General features: G+C 35.9%; 4 protein-coding genes across 5 annotated transcripts in view; 1 reads left to right on the top strand and 3 right to left on the bottom strand.

The window, feature by feature from the left end:
- LOC113505848 (phospholipase D3-like) overlaps nt 1-3,183 on the bottom strand; it is a 54,240-nt gene extending 51,057 nt beyond the window's left edge. Inside the window, exons 1-2 of one of the 2 annotated variants that reach the window (XM_026888685.1) lie at nt 3,146-3,183; nt 1,147-1,375 (exon numbers count right to left, since the gene is read on the bottom strand). In XM_026888685.1, the coding sequence (XP_026744486.1) occupies nt 1,147-1,375; nt 3,146-3,168 (252 nt within the window). In that variant the 5' untranslated portion in view covers nt 3,169-3,183. Of the gene's footprint in view, nt 1-1,146; nt 1,426-3,145 lie in introns of those variants that run through there. The other variant, XM_026888683.1, reaches the window with a different exon arrangement.
- A 293-nt stretch (nt 3,184-3,476) lies between these two features.
- On the bottom strand, nt 3,477-4,620 carry LOC113505851 (THO complex subunit 7 homolog). Its single transcript, XM_026888692.1, has 3 exons — nt 4,490-4,620; nt 4,281-4,404; nt 3,477-4,183 (listed from the first exon to the last, which is right to left on the bottom strand). Exons 1-3 carry the CDS (start codon nt 4,497-4,499, stop codon nt 3,709-3,711), a joined length of 609 nt encoding a protein of 202 aa, XP_026744493.1. The 5' UTR covers nt 4,500-4,620; the 3' UTR covers nt 3,477-3,708.
- Nucleotides 4,621-5,607: 987 nt separating this feature from the next.
- Nucleotides 5,608-9,786, top strand: LOC113505849 (solute carrier family 35 member F1-like). The gene is made up of 4 exons (XM_026888690.1): nt 5,608-5,786; nt 6,269-6,636; nt 6,918-7,066; nt 7,314-9,786. The coding sequence occupies exons 1-4, from the start codon at nt 5,726-5,728 to the stop codon at nt 7,480-7,482; spliced, it is 747 nt and encodes a 248-aa protein (XP_026744491.1). The 5' UTR covers nt 5,608-5,725; the 3' UTR covers nt 7,483-9,786.
- Nucleotides 9,787-9,960: 174 nt separating this feature from the next.
- Nucleotides 9,961-20,236, bottom strand: LOC113505846 (RNA polymerase-associated protein CTR9 homolog). Its single transcript, XM_026888681.1, has 19 exons — nt 19,976-20,236; nt 19,792-19,890; nt 18,333-18,572; nt 17,979-18,247; nt 17,500-17,695; nt 16,899-17,126; nt 16,415-16,621; nt 16,105-16,259; nt 15,709-15,879; nt 15,065-15,279; nt 14,642-14,799; nt 14,396-14,524; nt 13,645-14,070; nt 13,259-13,476; nt 12,635-12,767; nt 12,056-12,309; nt 11,398-11,517; nt 10,998-11,099; nt 9,961-10,820 (listed from the first exon to the last, which is right to left on the bottom strand). Exons 1-19 carry the CDS (start codon nt 20,009-20,011, stop codon nt 10,604-10,606), a joined length of 3,573 nt encoding a protein of 1,190 aa, XP_026744482.1. The 5' UTR covers nt 20,012-20,236; the 3' UTR covers nt 9,961-10,603.
- Between the last annotated feature and the right edge of the window lie 121 nt (nt 20,237-20,357).

Consider the following 20,357-nt stretch of genomic DNA (forward strand, 5'->3'; position numbering starts at 1 on the left):
ATTGATATTGTAAACGAAATACAATTTGATTTCACTAAGTGGCGATTCTTATTCCGTAGTCAAACTTGATGATTTAATTTAAATATTATAGTTTTATCCGAAAAGCAAGAGTAATAGTATTAAAAAAGAACTGTAGGTATGTGAATTTGCATTATTCACTCCAACCTGTATTTTAGAAAATAAAGTGTTAAAATCTATTACTGTCTATTTAAAAAATAATAACCCATACTTCTATCCTCAACCGCTTTCAGCGGCTAGCAAGTACTGATTAACTGTTTATTTTTAAAGTTAAAACATAAGCAAAACATTATTTATATTGATAGCAATACATGTCTACTATTAATTATTATATCTATAAATATATAGTGATGTGTTCATTTAATATATAACTGTGTGAACATCAAATGAAATCCAAATAAATACTTAAATCAAACAGAACCTCAGATTAAATATAATTGGAACAAGGTTGACCGACGGGCCCGACAGCGTCTGCTGCGACCGATGTCTTCCTTCACATAAAATCGATATAGAGGCAACGGTCGCATCGCCACACGCCACGATAAAAAAAAACAATATAAACACATAATCGACACTAAACTAGCCCCCACCTCAAAAGGAATCAGCTTGCGTACGTTGCACAAACGCCGACACAATTCACAACGCGATATTGCCGATATAGCAGGTATATTGTGACTGTTATTGAATATGCTTTATTACCAGAGAACAACAAAGGTGGGCTGCACATGCCCTGCGCGCCTATGCATCTTTTACACTGAAGACAAGGACGTTGGTTATTGGTTCAAAAAGTATCGATATGGCCGCACGGACGGGCGATTGACCGGGCCCCCGTTACAACTCCACTATATTTGAATATTTATTACTCTACAGCTACTCTACACATATTAATTTTGATGCCACATTAATTTAATATGCAGTACAACCCAAGTCGCTATATTACTGATGCGAATACATTAGTTGTAAGTTGACCCACTTTACGCGCGTTGGTTGAAAGTTAATGCCGCTAAACTTTAATTTTTGCCAACAATGTAAACTATTTACAACTCTCAATTATGACTAAAATAACTTTATTTAAATTAAGTGCATAAGTAACATTATAAAAAAGTTTGGAAGTCAAAGTTCACTCACCGAAAGACCTGGATTGCAGCCCGACGTGATCGAATTCTTCCTGAACTTGGGCACGCAGATCTGCATGGAGCTCTTGCCTTTAGGAGGACCAGCACACCCGTACTCATCACTCCTATTGTTTCTTGTCAAATTTATATTGTTCGTGTTGTTAACTTTAACCAAAATATTGCAGGTCTGCGAAGCGATTTGGAAGAGGCCTTCCTCTAGGTTCCTTTTGTTTTGGTACTGTCTATTGAAATGTAAGTAATCCCACCAGGAAGGCATTTTCTTTCACGAAACGTGTTTAGTTGCGCCGGGCGGTGGACGGAGACCGCGTGCGCCCGACTGTGCCGCTCAAACGAAGTGCCGCCTCTAGCCTTTATGTAAGTCTCGACGTGGACTTGCGCGTTAAACTTTAGTTTTTGACAACGTACTGTCGCGATGTCAAGCATGGCATTTGTTTTTGTTAGATGCTAATGTAGTTACTTGAACGGCTATGTGTTGTTACTGCATAAGTAGCTAGGAACTTTGTCTGTAAACGACTTAACATACCTACCTAAATAGGTTATGGTGTAGGTAAAGGTATCTACGTTCACGATCTACATTTGATTTACCTACCTATTTAAACATTTGGTTTCTTTTAATTTGTTTTAGCCTTTAGATGATTATGATTATTATGATATCTTAAATATTATCGAAGTTATGATACTAAATCTAGCATATCTGCTGATCTGCATAATAAAAGTTTACAAGATATTGCCTCTGCTTGCCAAAAAATTAAAAGGTGTTTCTTCACCGACTGTACGTTCCGCAGGTGGATTATTAATTAATCGAGTTTTATTGACTTTTCGACAGTACATCACGATAGATACATTAGGGAATAACTGAATTTTAGATGGGACACGCAACACGGTAAAAATGTTTAATACGTAATCGTGTAGGACTTGCCCATATCTCTTATTTAAGCAGAATATTTGTTGCCTACCTACACTTGATACGATCATATTTCAGGCATTCGCTTTGGAATAAGTTTGATTAAAGTTGTTAATATTCAATTATTGGTTGAATATGTCGTAACTGGTTTTCTTAAGTTTCGAAAAAAGTTTTTTTTTAATATATTGGGGCTGAGCTAAATAAAAGTTAAGTGCCTACTTACCTTCTGACATCATATTTTAGAGCTCTGAATAATTCAAAGCATAATTAATCAAACCATGTTCTAGTTGGCCACTTTCGCCCCTTTTTAAATAGTTTGATAGAGCAGCTATTGCATTTAGGTACCTATGTAAGATTTATGGGGCTTCTTATTAATATAAACGTGAAGAATATACAAATGTTTTATTAAGTGAAACAAATTTAAAACAAAACCTAGTGCCGAGACTAAACCCGCAATTCTGCGCGTGACAGTTTTCGCAGTTTCATATCGTGAAGTAAGTCTTAGCATTAACCGCACGTCCATTTACGTAGGTAGGTTAGGTATGTAAGTTAGGATCAAAGTAACCGCGCACTTAGCAATGCGGGTTAGCTTTATCTCCCCTGCCTAATGCTGTCTAAGTAACAGAATACATAATGTAGATAGGTAGTAAGCCACATCACTCTCGCTCTATATTAGCGTTTCACATCGTCAAGGTTGGGTTCCATATAGGTATTTATTGATAACATGTGTTAGCGAAGTCTAGATTTCCTTATTTTATTATATACATTTTTCTAATAGCGATAAATACGTGTCTATAAAATCTTATTTCAGGATTCCGTAACCAAGTTAAAAACGCTAAACTATTAAATTGTAAATTATTAAATGATGTAGCAGACAGCGAGATGCGCGGCCGCTGACGTCAGTTCGACTCGCGATCCCGCCGCGTCTGCTCATGATTAAGGACTCCGGTTGGGTTCGAAACTAGTCGGGCTACCCCGATAAATACGCGTGAGTAAACCGTTACATCATTTAATAATGAGTCATTCTCACGACAGTTACTATCAAAATATTAAATTGTAATTCAAGAAATTCTCAATTTGAGAGTACTCGCGAATGTATTTGTCACCCATTCCACTTCTTTATCTTTGACCAATTTCTTCACATTCCCAGGAATATTTTATTATTGAATAATTTAAAAAAATGGTAGACACAAAACAAGCAGACATTTAGAACTAAAAATTCATTAGTAGGTACTGTGACCTTAGTTATTCCCCAGGGTATATCAATGTCAGGAATTATGTCATTCATAATGCAATGGAGTAAAACAAAACATTTGCTAACCACATGTTGACATTACTATGTTTGTTCATGACAAGGCACTAAAGGGTAGAGGTTACTAAAACCATAAAGGTTAGTTACCAAATTAACAATTAACACATAGGTTTGCCAGAAAATATCATTTATTCTTGAAACTTTACAGTTCTGCACTTTTGTATTGAGCTTATTGTCATCACAAATTTAAATGAATTCAGTCTACACTTTTTGGTGTGAGATGCTGTCAAAAACTTTTAGTACAAGAAATTAAAAACTCTGTAATAATTATAAATTATTTAGTAGTAAATGAAAGTATTTTTCCTTAAACACATGTTACATTTAACATTAAAACTAATTTATGATTCATTTAAAATGTCTTTCATATCTATGTCATCAGATACTGATTCTGTGTCATCCGGCTCATCTAATAGAGCTTGCAATTGGTGAATAGAAGTAACCAAGACATGAAACTGCTTCTTCCTCAAAGCTAAACGACTTTCCAACTGCTGTTTTATGGCTTCCAAACTTGATAAATCAGTTTTCAAGGTGCTCAGCCGTTCCAAAGTCTCTTTTCTATCTGGCTGTTCACTAATTACCTTTGCCAGAACATCATACTCTATGCGATTTTTACGGACTGTCTTTGCTTGAACAAAATCTGCTTTACTCTTGTCTATGTTATTTTTGGCAACTTCGATAGATTTTTCGAGTACTTTAGACATGGCTTCGTAACTTTTTAATTCTGCAGACATCATTTCTGAGGCCAATTGAGATTTCGTTACTGCAAATTCGCACTGTGCTAATTGCGCCAGCATACGATCATGAGTAGCCTTACTGAAACATAAAGTTATAGAGTAAATCTTTAAGTTGCAACTACTCACGGAATTAATGGCATAAACACAACAGTCCTTCGTGCAACAGATATTCTAACCTCTCTTCAGCTTTTTCGTCGGTGCTCGTTGACCATTTTATCAATGTTTTCAGTAGTACGTTAAGTCTCCTATCATCGCCTGTTCCATCACCATCTATTAAAAGTCTTCTACGAATTACATCTTCTGCAAATTAATACATTAAACATTGAATAAAACCGAAATGATAGCCGGTAACCACAGTTTAGAATATAAATTATATTCAACGAACCATCTCCCATTTTAAATAAATATACTTGTGTATTTGTTATTGGTAGTCGTAAAATTAAATTGCAAATCAAACACAAATAATTATTTACAAAACAACAACGCGGCTTCCCTAACGTCGAATTTTAGGTGACAGATTCGTTTCAAACTTCGTTCGTAAAGGAGTATTTTTTGAATATATATATTTTTTATTAAATTCTTTTGAATAAACAGAAAAACTACTACGCTTATCTTCTATTAAATATTTGCATTAAAGTAAAGCATACACGGTAATATTTAGAACAGTTTTCTTCTTCAGATTTAAAGATTATAATCATGTTTTTAGACGAAAAAATTTCTTGTCAAATTGTCAGAATTTGTTTTGCCGTTCAGGCTGTGTAGAGAAAGATATGGCTATTTATTATAAAACCTTGATTATCCTCGAGGATTTTATCCAAAACATTACTATTTCTAGCTAAATAACCGGTGTGCACATATGTGAACAATGGAAAACCCAACTTTTAGTGATAAAATTGAATGTTACTTTTCGGAACTCGGGCGATGGCCAGTACCTTTGCATTGATGAGTTTTATTACTTGTTTTATAAACAATAAATATACTAATTATACTGTTGTTTTCGAATTCAGGAGGGTGTGGCGAAGTATAATCCTGGGTCAAGTGTTATCATTGCTGCTTAGTGGTAAATGTATATTGACGACCTTGTTACAAAGTGCGACCTGGCAGTTTCCCACCACTGGGCAACTTGTGGTCCCATACTTAGCACTATTTATATTATTCACTCCATCCTTGCTCTGTAATGGTCTGAAGAATTTGTCTAAGTAAGTACATATTTTTCTCTTATATATTTTACAAATAATAATATCTTTTGCTCATAACAATGAATCTCTATTATTCACTAAAATAAAATTAAGTCTTTACTAAAGCATAATCTTTAAACCTAAATTTGTTGTCTTGTTGATTTAATTTTTTATACAATTTTTAATAAAAACATGATAACTTATTTTTCAACCCAAGAATGATGATTACTGAACAACAAACATATTTATATTTTAGAAAATGGTGGGTAATTATACTAGCCTGTACATTGGATGTGACAGCGGCTTGGCTGCTGGTTCTCTCCCAGCGTTTCACATCAGTACTGAGCTGACAGCTGCTAGCCTGCAGCGGTGTGGGTGCCGCTCTTGTTGGTGGAGCGTGGGGAGGCCAGAGGCTTGGTGTGGTACATGTCACTGGTGCCACCATGGGGCTGATGGCTGTAGTGTGTGTTGTATGGGCTGATGTGGAAGGAGCCCCTACTGATGGTATGTTGTATTGATTTATTTACTTAACAATGAAAACGTAACATTCATAGTAGTTAATTGTTTTTCTGTATGTGTAGCTGGCTGATAAATGTATGAAAAAAAATATGACCAAAAATAATTGCGGTCTTACTCTGCATTACTACTCTCTGTCAAGCATTATAAAAAGACAGACAAAGCTTTTTAAAAGAAAAAGACAACTATACTCAAGATTTTTTTATTTTTTTTTATGTAAGATAAAGAAAAATAAAAAAATGACTCCCGCACTAAGGAATTTAATCCTTGTGTCGCAACATTCAAGTTACATGCACAAAGACACCCAGTACAAATGCTTGTCCTACGCGGGCTTCGATCCCGCGACAAGTCGAGCAATTAAAAACTGCAACGCAAAAGCGTGCCCAGCGCGGGTTTCAAACCCACGACACATCCATTACAATCCATCATTATCCATTATTGTAGTAACATTATATTTGTTTCTTTTTCAGGGAAAAACCAGTTGGTTGGTGACATGCTCTGCCTCGGCGGTTCCCTCCTATACGCCATGGTCACAGTAATGCAAGAGTTCATGCTACAAACACTATCCTGTTCCGACTACCTCGCATTTCTCGGTCTGATCGGCAGCGTAGTATCTTGTACACAAACCTTCTTCCTAGAGTTTACTGAACTTATGGAATTTAACTGGTATGATTTGGACACTATAGTCCAATTGGCCAGTTATTGCGCTGTGCAGACAATATTTCAGGTTTTACAATGCTTCATGCTGAGGGATGCGGGAGCTATTATATTGCATTTGTCGTTCCTGTCGGCGGATTATTATACGCTCATAGCTGGAATGTTTATTTTTCAGTTTAAGGTAAGTGGAGTTTTGTTTAGTTTACACTTTGCAATATTATAAATTTGAAGAGTTTGTTTGAATGTGGTAAACTTAGGACCTACTTACTAGTCTGAAAAATTCCTTCAGTATTACATACATAGAATGGAACTATGATAAATTGAAATTTGTTACAAAAACAGTTAAAAAATGCGCGCATTCTTATTATATTAATCCAATTTTAAAATTCCTAACTTATAACCACGCAGACGAAGTCACACGCCAGTTTGATATATTTCATAATAAATACTTCTTTATTTCAGTTCCATGCACTGTATTTCCTCTCGTACATGCTGGCTATGGTCGGAGTGTTCCTGTTCAGCTCTCGTCTGACGCGCCAGCCGCCGCCACAGCCAGACCGACTACCACAGCTAGTCAATGATTCAGTGCAGTCACAGGATAATGTTTCTATGTAAGTATATTCAACATATCATTTTGTCTTCCATATTAGATACTGACTTGATCTTGTCGTGTCACAGTCTAATGCTGGGGCTACACTAGTGGCTAACGTCATTAACGCAATAATGATTGCTTTAATTTTTTGATGTACCGTCACTTGAGCTAGTCCATAATCGCGATAATTAATGGAATTTCTCGTCAGTGTGGCCGCTGCATTATAATGCGCAGTTACCTAATACGCTCAAACTTTTTCTATGCAGGGAATACACAGTTCCTACACTGGACTGTATACCGATCGAGGGTCTGGAGCCACCGATGAGCAGAGACACGACATTCACATCGTTCCTCGGTGGACCGCAAACTATACAAAATGGCGTCGTCACTTTCGCGCAGACCAACGGTTCCCAGATCGCGAAAGAGGTTTGTTAATGTTAGCTTCTAATGTTAGACAAGTAGAACTTATGGCTGGGGACTGCAGAAGTTATTTATATTTACTATTCTTTTTTATATTAAAGGTTTAGAGCTCCTGCGTTAGCCACAGCCTCTGTTGTTCGGAATTATTTTCGTAATCATTACTAACCCGAAATTGTTTCAATAACTACCGACTAAAACTTTATATAGGCAGATAGGCAGATAGGCAGTCTCCAGTTTTATTGTTCGATTTAGGGACTGTATGTTAAACTAGTCATTTAAAATTATTTACAAAATTATTTCAAAGTTTTTATTAATAATTAGAATCCTGCAGAATTTCCTAGTAGCTATGAATGGACTTCAAATTATTTTTATCTGTTACATGCTGTTTATATTTGATATTAAGTATTATATACCCTATTATAAGCACTATATCGTCCTAAGAATCTATGTTATAGTTTGGCTAAAGTCATTTAAAATAGATTAAGAATAGTCCGCCTTTTATTACCTACTCATTTTCAGCCATTCGCCGATAATAAATAAGATTTACAAATACCGATCGGTCCACCTGTTACTGTGACTTGTTAATAATTGTTTCCAAAACATTACTATGGCCCTACGAGCCAAAGGCTTTTTGTTTTTTTACCATGCAAGAATAACTGTAATACACGCACAAATAGTATCTTTTTGTTATTATACCTATACTTGATTTGTTTCGGTACTGAAAATTTGTAACAAGCTTGGTGTCTCTTTTTGTCTAAAATTCATTCACACTCAGTTAAAAATAAAACGCGGCTACACAACAAAAAATATTACCAAATCGAACATACCAGTGCATAAAAACCGCACATTTAATAACAATAAATTCTTCTCTATCATAAGATTTTATACCTTTTTTAAGTACCCAAACAAATTGATAATAGTCATTTTATCGTGTCTCGTCAGAAAGAACTCAGTGACATGTGTTGTTAATTAAACATTGCTAGTATGATTATAGTAGTTCTAATTACGAGTCTTGGTAATTGCGAAAAATGCTTTATTGAATGTAGATATAGGATTTCTTGTGATACAGACTTCGTATATTTTTTTCCGGCAGTGTTATTTATGTCCAGCCTAATAGTTTCTTAAATGTTTACGAGTAAAATGTATCAAGTAATTTAAGAACTAAAAAACAATTTGACTGGAAGAAAAGAAGTCTAAATAACCATCTAAATATGTAATCATTAAAATCGTGTTTAATCTCACTAAATACTAGTTATAGTAACACTGACTATCTAGAATGCTAGTCATTAATAAATAGTTTAGAAAATTATATTAGCGCACATTAAAGTTAAATAGTTTTAGTAATTGATTATGAACGCTCCATTTTACTGCCTAGCAATAACTGACTAATCTCAGTAAAGAAAACGAAAACTGCCACATATTCGAATTTCGACTCAATTTTTTATTATCAGTATTAAAAATAGCAATGTTTGTATAAAATTTTAAAATGTAGTTTCTATAAATTGAGAGAAATTGTATCGAGTTTTTGTAAGGTTTAGAACATTTAAATATAGTCAAATTACCGCATTTGGTAAGACTTGATTACTTAATAAAATACATACTTAACTAAATTGAAAATAAAGTTTATATAGACCGTATAATATTGTATCAGATTGCAGTTATAATAATGGGCATATTAGAATTATTTATTAAAGCTATTTCCTCAATATAATTGTTACAATAACTCCGTTCCGATTTGTATTTTTAGCTAAATATATTTCATTGTTGATATTATTTTTATCTCAGATTCTAGCAACGTTATAAAGCTCAATTATTAAAATTAAGTATTTAAATTTTAATAGCGAAATTTAGTCCATTAGGAAACTATCATTACTTGAGATTGTCACTTTGGAATTGACTTAACACTTATCCCAAGTTTATATTTGAATTCTGAGACCAAACTATGTTTTCAACTAAGCCATCAAGATATTGTAGGGAATAAAGCTGCATCGATTTATTTCAACATTATAACATCTATGCATAAAAGGAAATTGACCAAATTTAACTTATTTTGGTTACAATGTAGTCTCACTTAGTTTGTAATACATCTTACTTTTTTCATTCTCAGGATTTATGTATTAAACTTGGACTGTGTATTATAATTTCATAAGAGTTTAACATGTATAGTTATTTCAATATGATGGTTGTGTTATGTTAAATATTAAGCTATTTATTAAATTGTTGCAAGTTTACGCTGAACACCATCAATCTGTGTATAAATTAGTTTCCTTGAATGTACTCTTAATTGGGACTTAATTATACAATGTTTTGATAAAATGGTGTACTGTTTTTTATTTTTGTCTGATTCATTTAAAACCAGTATTGCTAAAACTTATATCGTTATATTTGATACCATGCCGCATTTTAAGCTTGTTCGTCAAAATTAGCACAAAAAGGTCTTTAATTTTCCTTATCTAATCTAAAAGTTGAATTTATATATAAAAAAGACACACATTTTGTAGTTTTCTGTTTTATTTTATACTATACATCGCTGAATAAAATGTCAGAACACAATACAAAGTTTTAATGGGAACAGATAAATAAGTAGAAGTATATAGGAAACTACAGTCAGTAAGAGTCCTTGCAAAACACATTATGTTTTTAGGAAGATATGGTTTAGAAGATAGATACAGTGGTAATATATATTTCTAACAGTAATAATATCAACATACATGACATTTCTGTTCACACAACTCGTGGATATATTGCAACATCCATTGACATTAATTAAACTATCTACTTTAATTCTTCTATATGTAAGGTTCAGTGTACGTTTACTCCAGTGATTGGACTAAGGGCGGGATTTGTAAAGCATTTCCGTAGTTTATCCTCTATGGAATGCAGATATAACATGCATTTGTTTATAAATCTAGTCTTAAATTGTTTCTGCATTGGTCAATTATTAGTCAAGTCTATATTTTCGTCTATTTAAATTAAAAGTAAGAAATCCCAGCCCCGGTTTTTCTTGTCAATAAACTTAAAAAAACTAAAGTAAACATTTAGTAAATACTTATGAACATTGCAAACTGAAAATTGTCTTACCTTGTAGGTAATGAAAAGTAACGTAAAACTAAAGGACTTATATTCACAACTTAGTCTAAGCTTCATCTTCACTAGCGGATACGGACTTTCTGGAGACTGGTGTGTCTGGTCTTGAGTTTCTTGAACCAGATCTAGACCTGGACCCGGATCTAGACCGGGACCTGGACGCGCGGGATCCGGACCTGCTTCGAGACCCGCTCTTGGACCTTGAGCGAGACCTCGACCGAGATCTCGATACGCTCTTTGATTTTGAACGAGATCTGCTCTTTGACCTAAAAGAAAATCATTATTTTTATTTGTTTTCGTTAAACTGGATATATAGTCGGTAAAACACAGATTATTCACTTGTCTTGTTATTGTAAAAATAAATGATTCAACCCAAGACATTGAACACAGATAATTTCATTCACTTGTATTGAAAATATTGAAAAATACATATCAAAGATTACCTAGATCGAGATCGTGAAACACTTTTAGATCGGGAACGGCTCTTGGAGCGGCTCTTCGAACGTGACCGACTTTTGGATCTAGAACGACTTTTAGACCTTGACCTGAAATATATATAAATAAGTAATTATTAGAATATTTTTTTTTAGATTAAGTTGATAATTTTTGCCCAAAAACAAAGACTCTTGAAAGAGCTACATTTTGTCAAATCTAATATCCACTTATTTGCTTAAAATGAAGTACGGCAAACTCACATTTTCTGTAAAACACGCAAATTTGATGGTGTTTGTCGAAACAAACCAACCATTAATTTCAAAGTATTACGGACGTTAAGAGAATCTGTATTGTTTAAGGTACACAATATATTAATTCACATAGAATTCAATTGGAAAAAGCTCTTACCTGGATCGGCTTTTGGATTTGGAGCGGCTCTTCGAACGAGATTTGCTTTTAGATCTCGAACGGCGCTTGGAGCCTGACCGCGATCGACTGCGAGATTTCGACTTAGATCTGGATCGCGACCTGAAATATATTGGTGTATTAAGTTTATATGCGTAGATATTTTTTAATACATGGGCGTGTCAGCTTGCAATTTCATAGCATCATCGGCCTAACCTTTTTCCAACTATGTTGGGGTCGGCTTTCAGTCTAACCGGATTCAGCTAAGTACCAGTGTTTTACAAGGAGCGACTGCCTATCTGGCCTCCTCAACCCAGTAACCTGGGCAAAACGATACCCCTTGGTTAGACTGGTTGTCAGACTTTTCATTCAATTCCATAGAATAAATGATAAATAAGATAGTGTTTTAACAATAAAACCTAACAACAAACTTGAAAAAAAGAATGAACAAAATTGGTTCGTTCACATTCCGAAGTACTTAGGTAACAAACATAAAAAATCAAAATACAAACGAATTGAGAACCTCCTCCTTTTTCAAATCGTTTGAAAGTACAACGTGTTCATTGCCGCCTCTTATAGATGGCATTACTGCGGTGGTAAAGTGTAACAAGGTTTCATTTGCTCATTCGTTAAACTAACGAATAAGTAAAATATAATTTACCTATCACTGTCCGAGGCAGACATAATCCTCTTCCGTCCCTTGTTGGCGGGAGGACTGCGACTTCCACCGCTGCGGCTGCGACTACCGCTGCCACTGCGACTTCTACTGCGCGACTTGCGTGAGTTATCAGACTCTGATTCAGAAGTCGATATGGTTTCCTTAGAAACAATCTTCGCGCGTTGTTTCGCGCTAAGTTTTTCGTCGGCGGCTTTAGCTGCTCTTGCTTTCTCTCGTTTACCGATGCCTTTTTCACCCTGTGAAACAAATATACATTATTTACGTTTCCTTGCGTTGTGTAATAGTGAATTAATTATTTTTTTCGATACGATCGCGATACGAAATCAGATCGTTTCGAGGGCCCGATTATAGATAAAACAAATCGAATTAATATTTCTTGCGATTGTATTTAATGTAGTATTTCTGTGTAGTAACAAAAAATGCAACAAAAGTACTCGTGACATGTCGTTACCACTGTAGCTTTGATCACTGCCGTGTTCTTAAATTACATTTAAACCTAAAAAAAACTAGTAACACTGATATAATAATATGAGAGGAATGAAATATATAGCATTAACTGACCTTCTTTCTGCCACGCTTCTTGGGCGGGTCGCTGTCGCTGCCAGAGCCGCGGTTCTCGCGTCTGTTCTTACGCGACTTGCCTTTACGACTCTCGCCTTGCTCGCGCTTGCGTTTGCGTTGTTTGGGCTCCCGACTGGAAAGAGTGATTACAGTTATAGTTTGTTGTAGTATAAAGCTTTAGATTGGTCCCTTAACCAAACCAATTTCGCTTCATATTGATTGAACTTGAACTGAACAAGAAAGTATTTTCTAAGATCACTTAAATAAAGTTCCGTACATCACATACATTGTTCTGAACCCAAAGTAAGTTGCTAAAGCACTTGTGTTATGGAATTCAGATACAACGAAGGTACCACAAACACCCAGAACCGAGACAATGTAGAAATGTGAATTTTTACATTGACCCGACCGGGGATCGAACCCGGGACCTCAGAGCTAGCACCTTGAAACAGGTGCGTACGCCACTAGACCACGGAGGTCGTCAATAAAGGCGTTATATAAGCAAAAACACTACGAGTGAATCCTCAAATGTCAATTTGTCTATGACACTTCACAACGAAAACGACAACGTGATATTTTGCTATCGTCATTATGATATGAATTATATGAAGTTGATTATCTCACCCCTCTTCCCTGGGCGCGGCGGCGTCGCTCCCGCTGCCGGGCGAGTCAGACACGTACTCGTCGCGGCGCCGTCCGCGCCCGCCCTTGGACTTGTTCTCCACCGGCATGTCGGCGAACAGCAACGCGTTCTTCGTCTTCTCTTTGTACTCTTGTCGCTTTTGTAGCATCTCCACTGTACTCTTTTGTGCTTCTTCTTCGCGACGTTTGCGTTCGTCTTCCTGTGTGTCAAAGGGTATGGGTAAATAAAAAAAAAAGTGATGTAAAGAAGAATTCGTGTGTAAGGGTTTTAGGTTGGTATAAGAAGTTTGGAATAATATTAACCAATACACTTATAGTTTCCTGTTAGTAGACCCATTGCTCGAGATATGTGAGCAGTGAGTGCGTACCTGTTGCTTGCGGAAGGCCTCGCGCTGCTCGCGCTGGCGGTCGCGCAGCGTGAGCTCCTCGTCGTGCTGGCGGCGCGCGCGCGCCACGTGCCACTGCGCCTGCGACAGCAGGTCGGCGCAGACGCGCGCCTCGTGGTGCTGCGGGCGCAGGCGCGCGAAGTGCGCGTGCGCCACGTGCAGCTCGTGCACGGCGCGCAGCACGCCGCGCAGCGCCGAGCGCTCGTCCTTGAGCACGAGCGCGGCGCGGCGCCGCAGCGTCAGCATGGTGTTGTAGGCCAGCGCGGGCTCGTGCGGGGCCACGCGCCGCGCCCGCAGCAGCGCGGCGCGCGCCAGCCCCGCGCGCCCGGCCAGCGTGGCGGCGCGCGCCACCCACGTCAGCCACTCCACGTCGTGGTGCATGCGGAACTTGCGCACGCAGTTCTCGTACTGCCACACGACACATACATTATACACAAGTGAATATCTTGAGATTCACATAATCGCCAATTAAGCTAAGTCCAAAAATCAATTCTGAACTTTTTGCTCTCTATACATAATTAAGACTTAGGATAAAATCACAACCTAATTTCAATGACATTGGGACAACTCTTACAGCACACTATTACACAATGCTATTTCGTATAAATAAACACTATGGTCATCACAATACCACATTACAAACCCTACACAAAGCTAAATAAATACACCTAGATAGCTACAATTTCAATAATAAAATGCAAGCTAACTAACAACAAACTAAGTTATCACTTACCATTTGTATCGCATTAATATACTGTTTCTGTTCAACATAAATGTGCGCAATGTTCATCCACACATCAGGAAAATCAGCCGTCGCTTCTCGAACTTGCGCAAATATATCGCGAGCTTCGTTCACACACCCCTGTGTGCAACAAAACAAACAAATTGTACTTTTAATTCTATACACTGGAATTATTGTAAAATATTAAGGTTCACATTGCTATCCGAATTTTATTGACGAGTGTATTATAATTTATACCTTATGTGCGAGTACACAGCCAATACCATTAGCTGCCCATATGTTTTTAGGATCATTCTTCAGCACTTGTTTGTACATGGCGAGAGCTCGTTCTTGGTGCCGCTTCTCTCTATCTTTCTCACGGCATGGCTGGTGTAGAGTTTGGAGCCACACGTTGCCTGAAAGCAGAAAGTTTATTAGGTGATTTGTACATTAAAGTAAAAAGATAGTATTTAGAAACTAAACTGATTTTTACAAACTTTTTTTATGTGATATTGGATATGGTGTGTTACACTAGGGTGTTAAGCTACCTACAATGTATTTTGAAGAAACCAAATACCAGCCACTTTTCTTCATCAATTAATCAGTTCTATTTTCAAGCTACTGTCTCTTCAGCTTCATTAATTATACTAAAATAGCAACACACAGTTCTCCTTAACTTACCAAGTGCAATAAGAGAATACGCATCGTTCGACGTGGAAGAGTTTTGTAATATTCTCTCGAACTTCTTTTGTCCGGGTCCCCACTCCTGTTGCGCTAAATGCAGATTGCCTAGCAACGACCACGTGTCGGGATGTTCCGTGTTTACTTTCAAAGCTTCCTTGAACCAATCCGACGCTTCGTAGATCTGACCTTTGTCTCTAGCCATACAGCCTAATCTGTAGAGGAAACAGATTTTTTTATGCATTTCTCAACCTGAAGAATTCAATCCTTAGTCTTCACACACAATCATGACACCTAGAACAAGCATTCGCAAATCATGCAAATAACACCTGTCTTCATTCGTTGCGATCGGATCGCACAGTGTGATAGTCACTACTATTGACCTATACCACTCGGCTATCCGTGTAGACTTACTAAAGTTGATTTAGCTTGCTCATTTCAAGAAATATTTACAAAGCTTGATTAGCCAATGTTTTATAAAAAAAAATGAGTGGAAAAGTTCATGCTTCAACATTTGTCGTTCAAACTCGAGCTATACTGTATTTAAAAGGATATCTTGTATAAAGCTAACAATCAACCAAAGACCTTACCAGTTAAAGGATAAGGTAAAAATTCAAGTGACACTGGTGATTTTAGGCTCTTACCTTAAATAGCAGTCAATATAATTGGGATGTTCCTTCAGAATATCCTTGTAAAGTTTCTCAGCCTTGTTGTACATACAGAGTGCTTCATTTAGACGCGCTAAATTATACATGGTGGTCACTGCTATTGAATTGTAATATTGTGCGTCCAGGGTCTCGGCGTCTGCTTTCTCTCTAAAAAAATATAGTGTATATTAGAGACATTATGATCAGTTATTACTTACTATTTTTCAGTATATGAATATTGCTATGGTTTGATGACCTTTCCCTGGCAATATGTCTACTAACATGTTATGCCAATGTGTAGAACATAATTAAAGGGTATCACTGAACTATTACTAGGTGAAATATTAGATAGGTGATTTGAAAGTTACAAATGATGATTATCTTTCCTCTTACCTCTCTAAAGCCTCTTCTAAATAATTCTTAGCATCATTTAAATTACCAAGTCTATAATGTAAGGCAGCAACATTGTTTAGTATTTCGGCCGGAATATCTGCATTAACTTTTTCTTTAAGAATCTTCATTGCAGTACTGTATGCATGTAGAGAGCCCTAAAACGTTATTACTTACAATTATATACATATTACATACACAAAAAACAAATTACATTAGCGTGTTTATATACGATTACTTATGTTGGTATGTCACTTGCATACAAATAAAAGTATACCTTTACGCATGTGATATAAAGTTCATTTTCGCTTACCTGCAGATCATTTTGTTCCAATATTTGAGCCAACTCAATCCAAGCTTCAACATCGTCAGGAAACTGTTCCGTAACTTTCTTCAAATGTTGGCGCGCAATGTCTCGCTTGGATTGTGACGGTGAGTTAGCGTAAAGAGATCCTAATATTTTCATTGTTTCGTAGTTTCCGGGTTGGACTTTTAATACTTTTTCGAAACACTGGGCCGCCTAAACATTACATAAATAAATATAGGTACAAGGTGCAACTTCAAATGATTATGACAAAGTTACGAAATTATAAGAGCACTTTTAGAAAATGTAAATCCCGAACATAGTTTTTGTAAGATATACCTTCAAACTAATATAACTACTTCTCAATAAAGCTTGGTTCTATACACAATCAAAACGTATCGTACACAAATTAATGTATAATTTTTTATAGAAGTTAAGCCTTAGCAACAAAGCCAAAATTCTTCTAGCAATAGTTCTACCCAAAACCACTCACATTTTCCGTATCCCCTCTATAGATGTACATCTGTCCGAGCCCATAGTGAGGTAACACGAAGTTGGGCGGCGCGAACTGTGTCGCCTGGTAGTAATACTGGAAGGCCTGGTCACAGTCGCCCTGCGCGTGGAAGGCTCGAGCCAAGTGGTGACAGCTCTCAGCTCGCATCGCCTCGTTCTCTGTGTTGTGGAACGCGTGCAACGCTAGATGCTGGACTTTGCTGTAGTCCTAGGAAATTTGAATTGAGCTATAGTTTCATAACCGAGTAGTTTAAACTTTTGTTGGAGACACTTTCTATCTTTCCCAAATATGACCTCTCCTTTTACTGATGAAGGACGACTAAAGATTTTTCCTTCACTGTTTTTTCAATAGTTTTGCAATTACATATAAATTTGAAATAGTTACGCGTTTCAATCGAAACCTGCACTTCGTGCTTAACAATCATACATAAATGATACAAAACGTTTTTTTTTTTTAATTAAAATTAAGAACAACAACATAAAGGTGTTAAAATTAAATCTAATATATTCCTCTACCTCTTTACATCAATCACTATAATAGATTCTAAAAAGGAATAAAATTTATAAGTAGCATAACTCACCTTTTTGAAAAAGAAATGATTAGCTAAGTGATTTAAAACCATAGGATTCTTGGGGTCTATTGCATACGCCTTTGACAACATAATGACGGCCATTTTGTTTGACTCACTCTCCTGCAAGTTTAGTTTAAGAATAGACAGGCCTACAAGAGCTCCAACACACTGTGGGTCCAGTTGTAAAGCTCTCTCAAATGCCATCCTGAAAGAAATGATTTACATTTGAATATTGTCTTTTACAACTTTTGTAAAAAACTTGTTATAGAAACTTTAAAAAACTGATGAGAACTGATTATGGTAATTTTCAGTATTTTTCCCATTTTCTGGAGTGTTGCAAGCAGCTAAGTTGTAACTACTTTTAACGGCCGACGCTAAAACTGGCGTGGATGATTTTTTTTATTTACTCTCAGGGTTTTTAATTTTATCTTGTGTTTACTGTAGTGATTGATAACTAATGAAATTTTCTTAATGTAAATTTGTCTCACCTAGCCTTCTCCTGGTTGTTCAGCTTCATAAAACAGTGTCCCATTCCCAGTCTTAAAGCTGCTGGACTATCCGGGTTAGTTCTAAGAGCTTTTTTATAAAATGCCAGGGCTCCTCTGTAATCCTTTCTGTTAAAGGCAATGCAGGCTTTACCAAGCAATGAGGGCACATTGTTTGGTGACTGATTGAGGACAAAGTTGAATTGAGCATCAGCCTGCTCCATTTTGTCGCCTTCAAGAAGACAGAAGTATGCTCGGCCAAGGAGATGGTTCTAGAATTATAAGTTTAGATTAGTTTCATGCAATTACTGTTCGATTTTCTTTATTTTTGATTAAGGTATGTGACTGTTTGCTTACTTGATCATACATGATGATTTTATCAGCCATAGTGTACAAGAGTGTTGCCTTCGTGAACAATTCCTTTTTCTTGTCCTTCGACTTTTCTTTGTTGGCCTCCTGCACATAGTATGCGGCCAGCATATCGAGGGCTCGCATTTGGTCTCTCTCAAAGTCTCTATAGTCAATGTTGGCGTCCGTACGGGACGCCTCCAGTATCTTGAGGAAGTCATCGATCTTCTTTTGTTTGTAATATGCAAGCTGTAATAGATGATGATGGTAAGTAATTAATGTACATTTATTTAAAGCTGTTAATAAACTCTATTAAGTCTTATTATGGTCATTGTAGATATCAGTAGAAGGAGAATAAGGTGATGGAACCTTAAAACATAAACACCAAGTAAAGTGAGCTTTTATATCAAACATAAAAAATCTACTACAAATACATCTTGATTTCATTACATTTAGATAGTGGACAGTATTTTTATATCAATTTATAGAAAAATAGGCATTGCCTGCGAGCCTGCATGCTTCTAATAGGAAATGATTACACTGAAACATACAATTAGGATAGAAACATATTAATCTTGGTTATACAATATCCGTGTACCAAGTTTCATATAAATCTGTTCAGTGGTTTTTGTGAGAGAGGAACAAACATCCATATACCCATACATACAAATGTTCGCATTTATTATATAAGTGGGAAGAAAACCACAAAGTGTGTGCACAGCATCTTATATTAAAGACTAAATAAGAATACTACAAAGTGTAAATCAATATTAAAAGTTTGAAAAAAAACCAATATCATGAGAATCAACAATTATTACATTGTTATGTATTTTTTGTTATTACCATATGTTCCTACCCCTAGTTACCTCATACCATACAACCAATGTCAACACATCAAACTTACAAATCTTTTAGACCAGCAACAAATTGATAATTCTGAATCAGTTCTATAGGGGTAAATATTTCAATGTTATTGACCTTGAACCAATCATAATGCAGTATGCTGCTTTAGACTAATATTTATTTTACTATTGGTTGTAAGGTATTCATAAAAACTTTTTATTTGTATTATTAATATATATGATGATATATAGGATGTTGCGCAGCAGTGTAATCAAAAAGTGTAAAAAATACAGTTTTATATACAAGTCAATTTATATTTCCAATTACTATTATATTATGGTACTATGTAACATAAATATTACCACGTTATTCAACAAATAATGTTCTTAAAAATACCAAATTTATGTTAATATTCGATTCAAAATTAAGTGGAACTATTTGGAATGGCAATAATACCGCAATTATTGGTTTAAAATACATATTGAATAGAATAATTGTAGTGAAATGTGTTTGCCTAGCAGTAAATTTATTTATAGCATATTATTGATCTAATGAGTTATAATTTATTAGGCCATTCGCAACGTATATGTGACATAAACAAAAATGTGAGGTTAAGTTTACTTACACCAACGTTAATCCAGACATTGAGCTGCGATCTTTCCTGTTGCAATATGCTAAGCACTTCATCTCCGGAAGGTAATGAATCCGGATCTAGCTCAATCACCTAAACACACAAAAATAAAATTTGATTACGCCACTGACACTATCGAACAAAAAGTTTTCTTTTGCCATATAAACAACACAGTCACCTCATCGGTGCTCATCAATGGTATTTCGAGCGACATTTTGCTAGTTTTTATGCACAATCCGCTACATTACAATAATTAAATCCACATTTTAAATTTAAACAAAATCACTGTGTAGCGACAAGCGAACTGCAAAGTTAGAAAACTCAGAAAACTGCTACGTATCAATGTTGCCAGTTATCTTTATACAAATTGAAATGTCATAGACAAGAAAAGTAGTTTTTGATGCTGGCAAGTGGCTCTCGATCTAGTTTATAGAATTAAATACAAATGTAATTGCCTGACCCATAATCACCATAAACAGAGTCCCCTCGCATTTGATTGCATCAAAAATATTTAATAAATTATTCATCAGAGACAACAACCGTCCATTATTGATTATTTT

The sequence above is a fragment of the Trichoplusia ni genome, chromosome 27 (genome assembly GCF_003590095.1).
Source record: "Trichoplusia ni isolate ovarian cell line Hi5 chromosome 27, tn1, whole genome shotgun sequence".
NCBI lineage: Eukaryota > Metazoa > Arthropoda > Insecta > Lepidoptera > Noctuidae > Trichoplusia > Trichoplusia ni.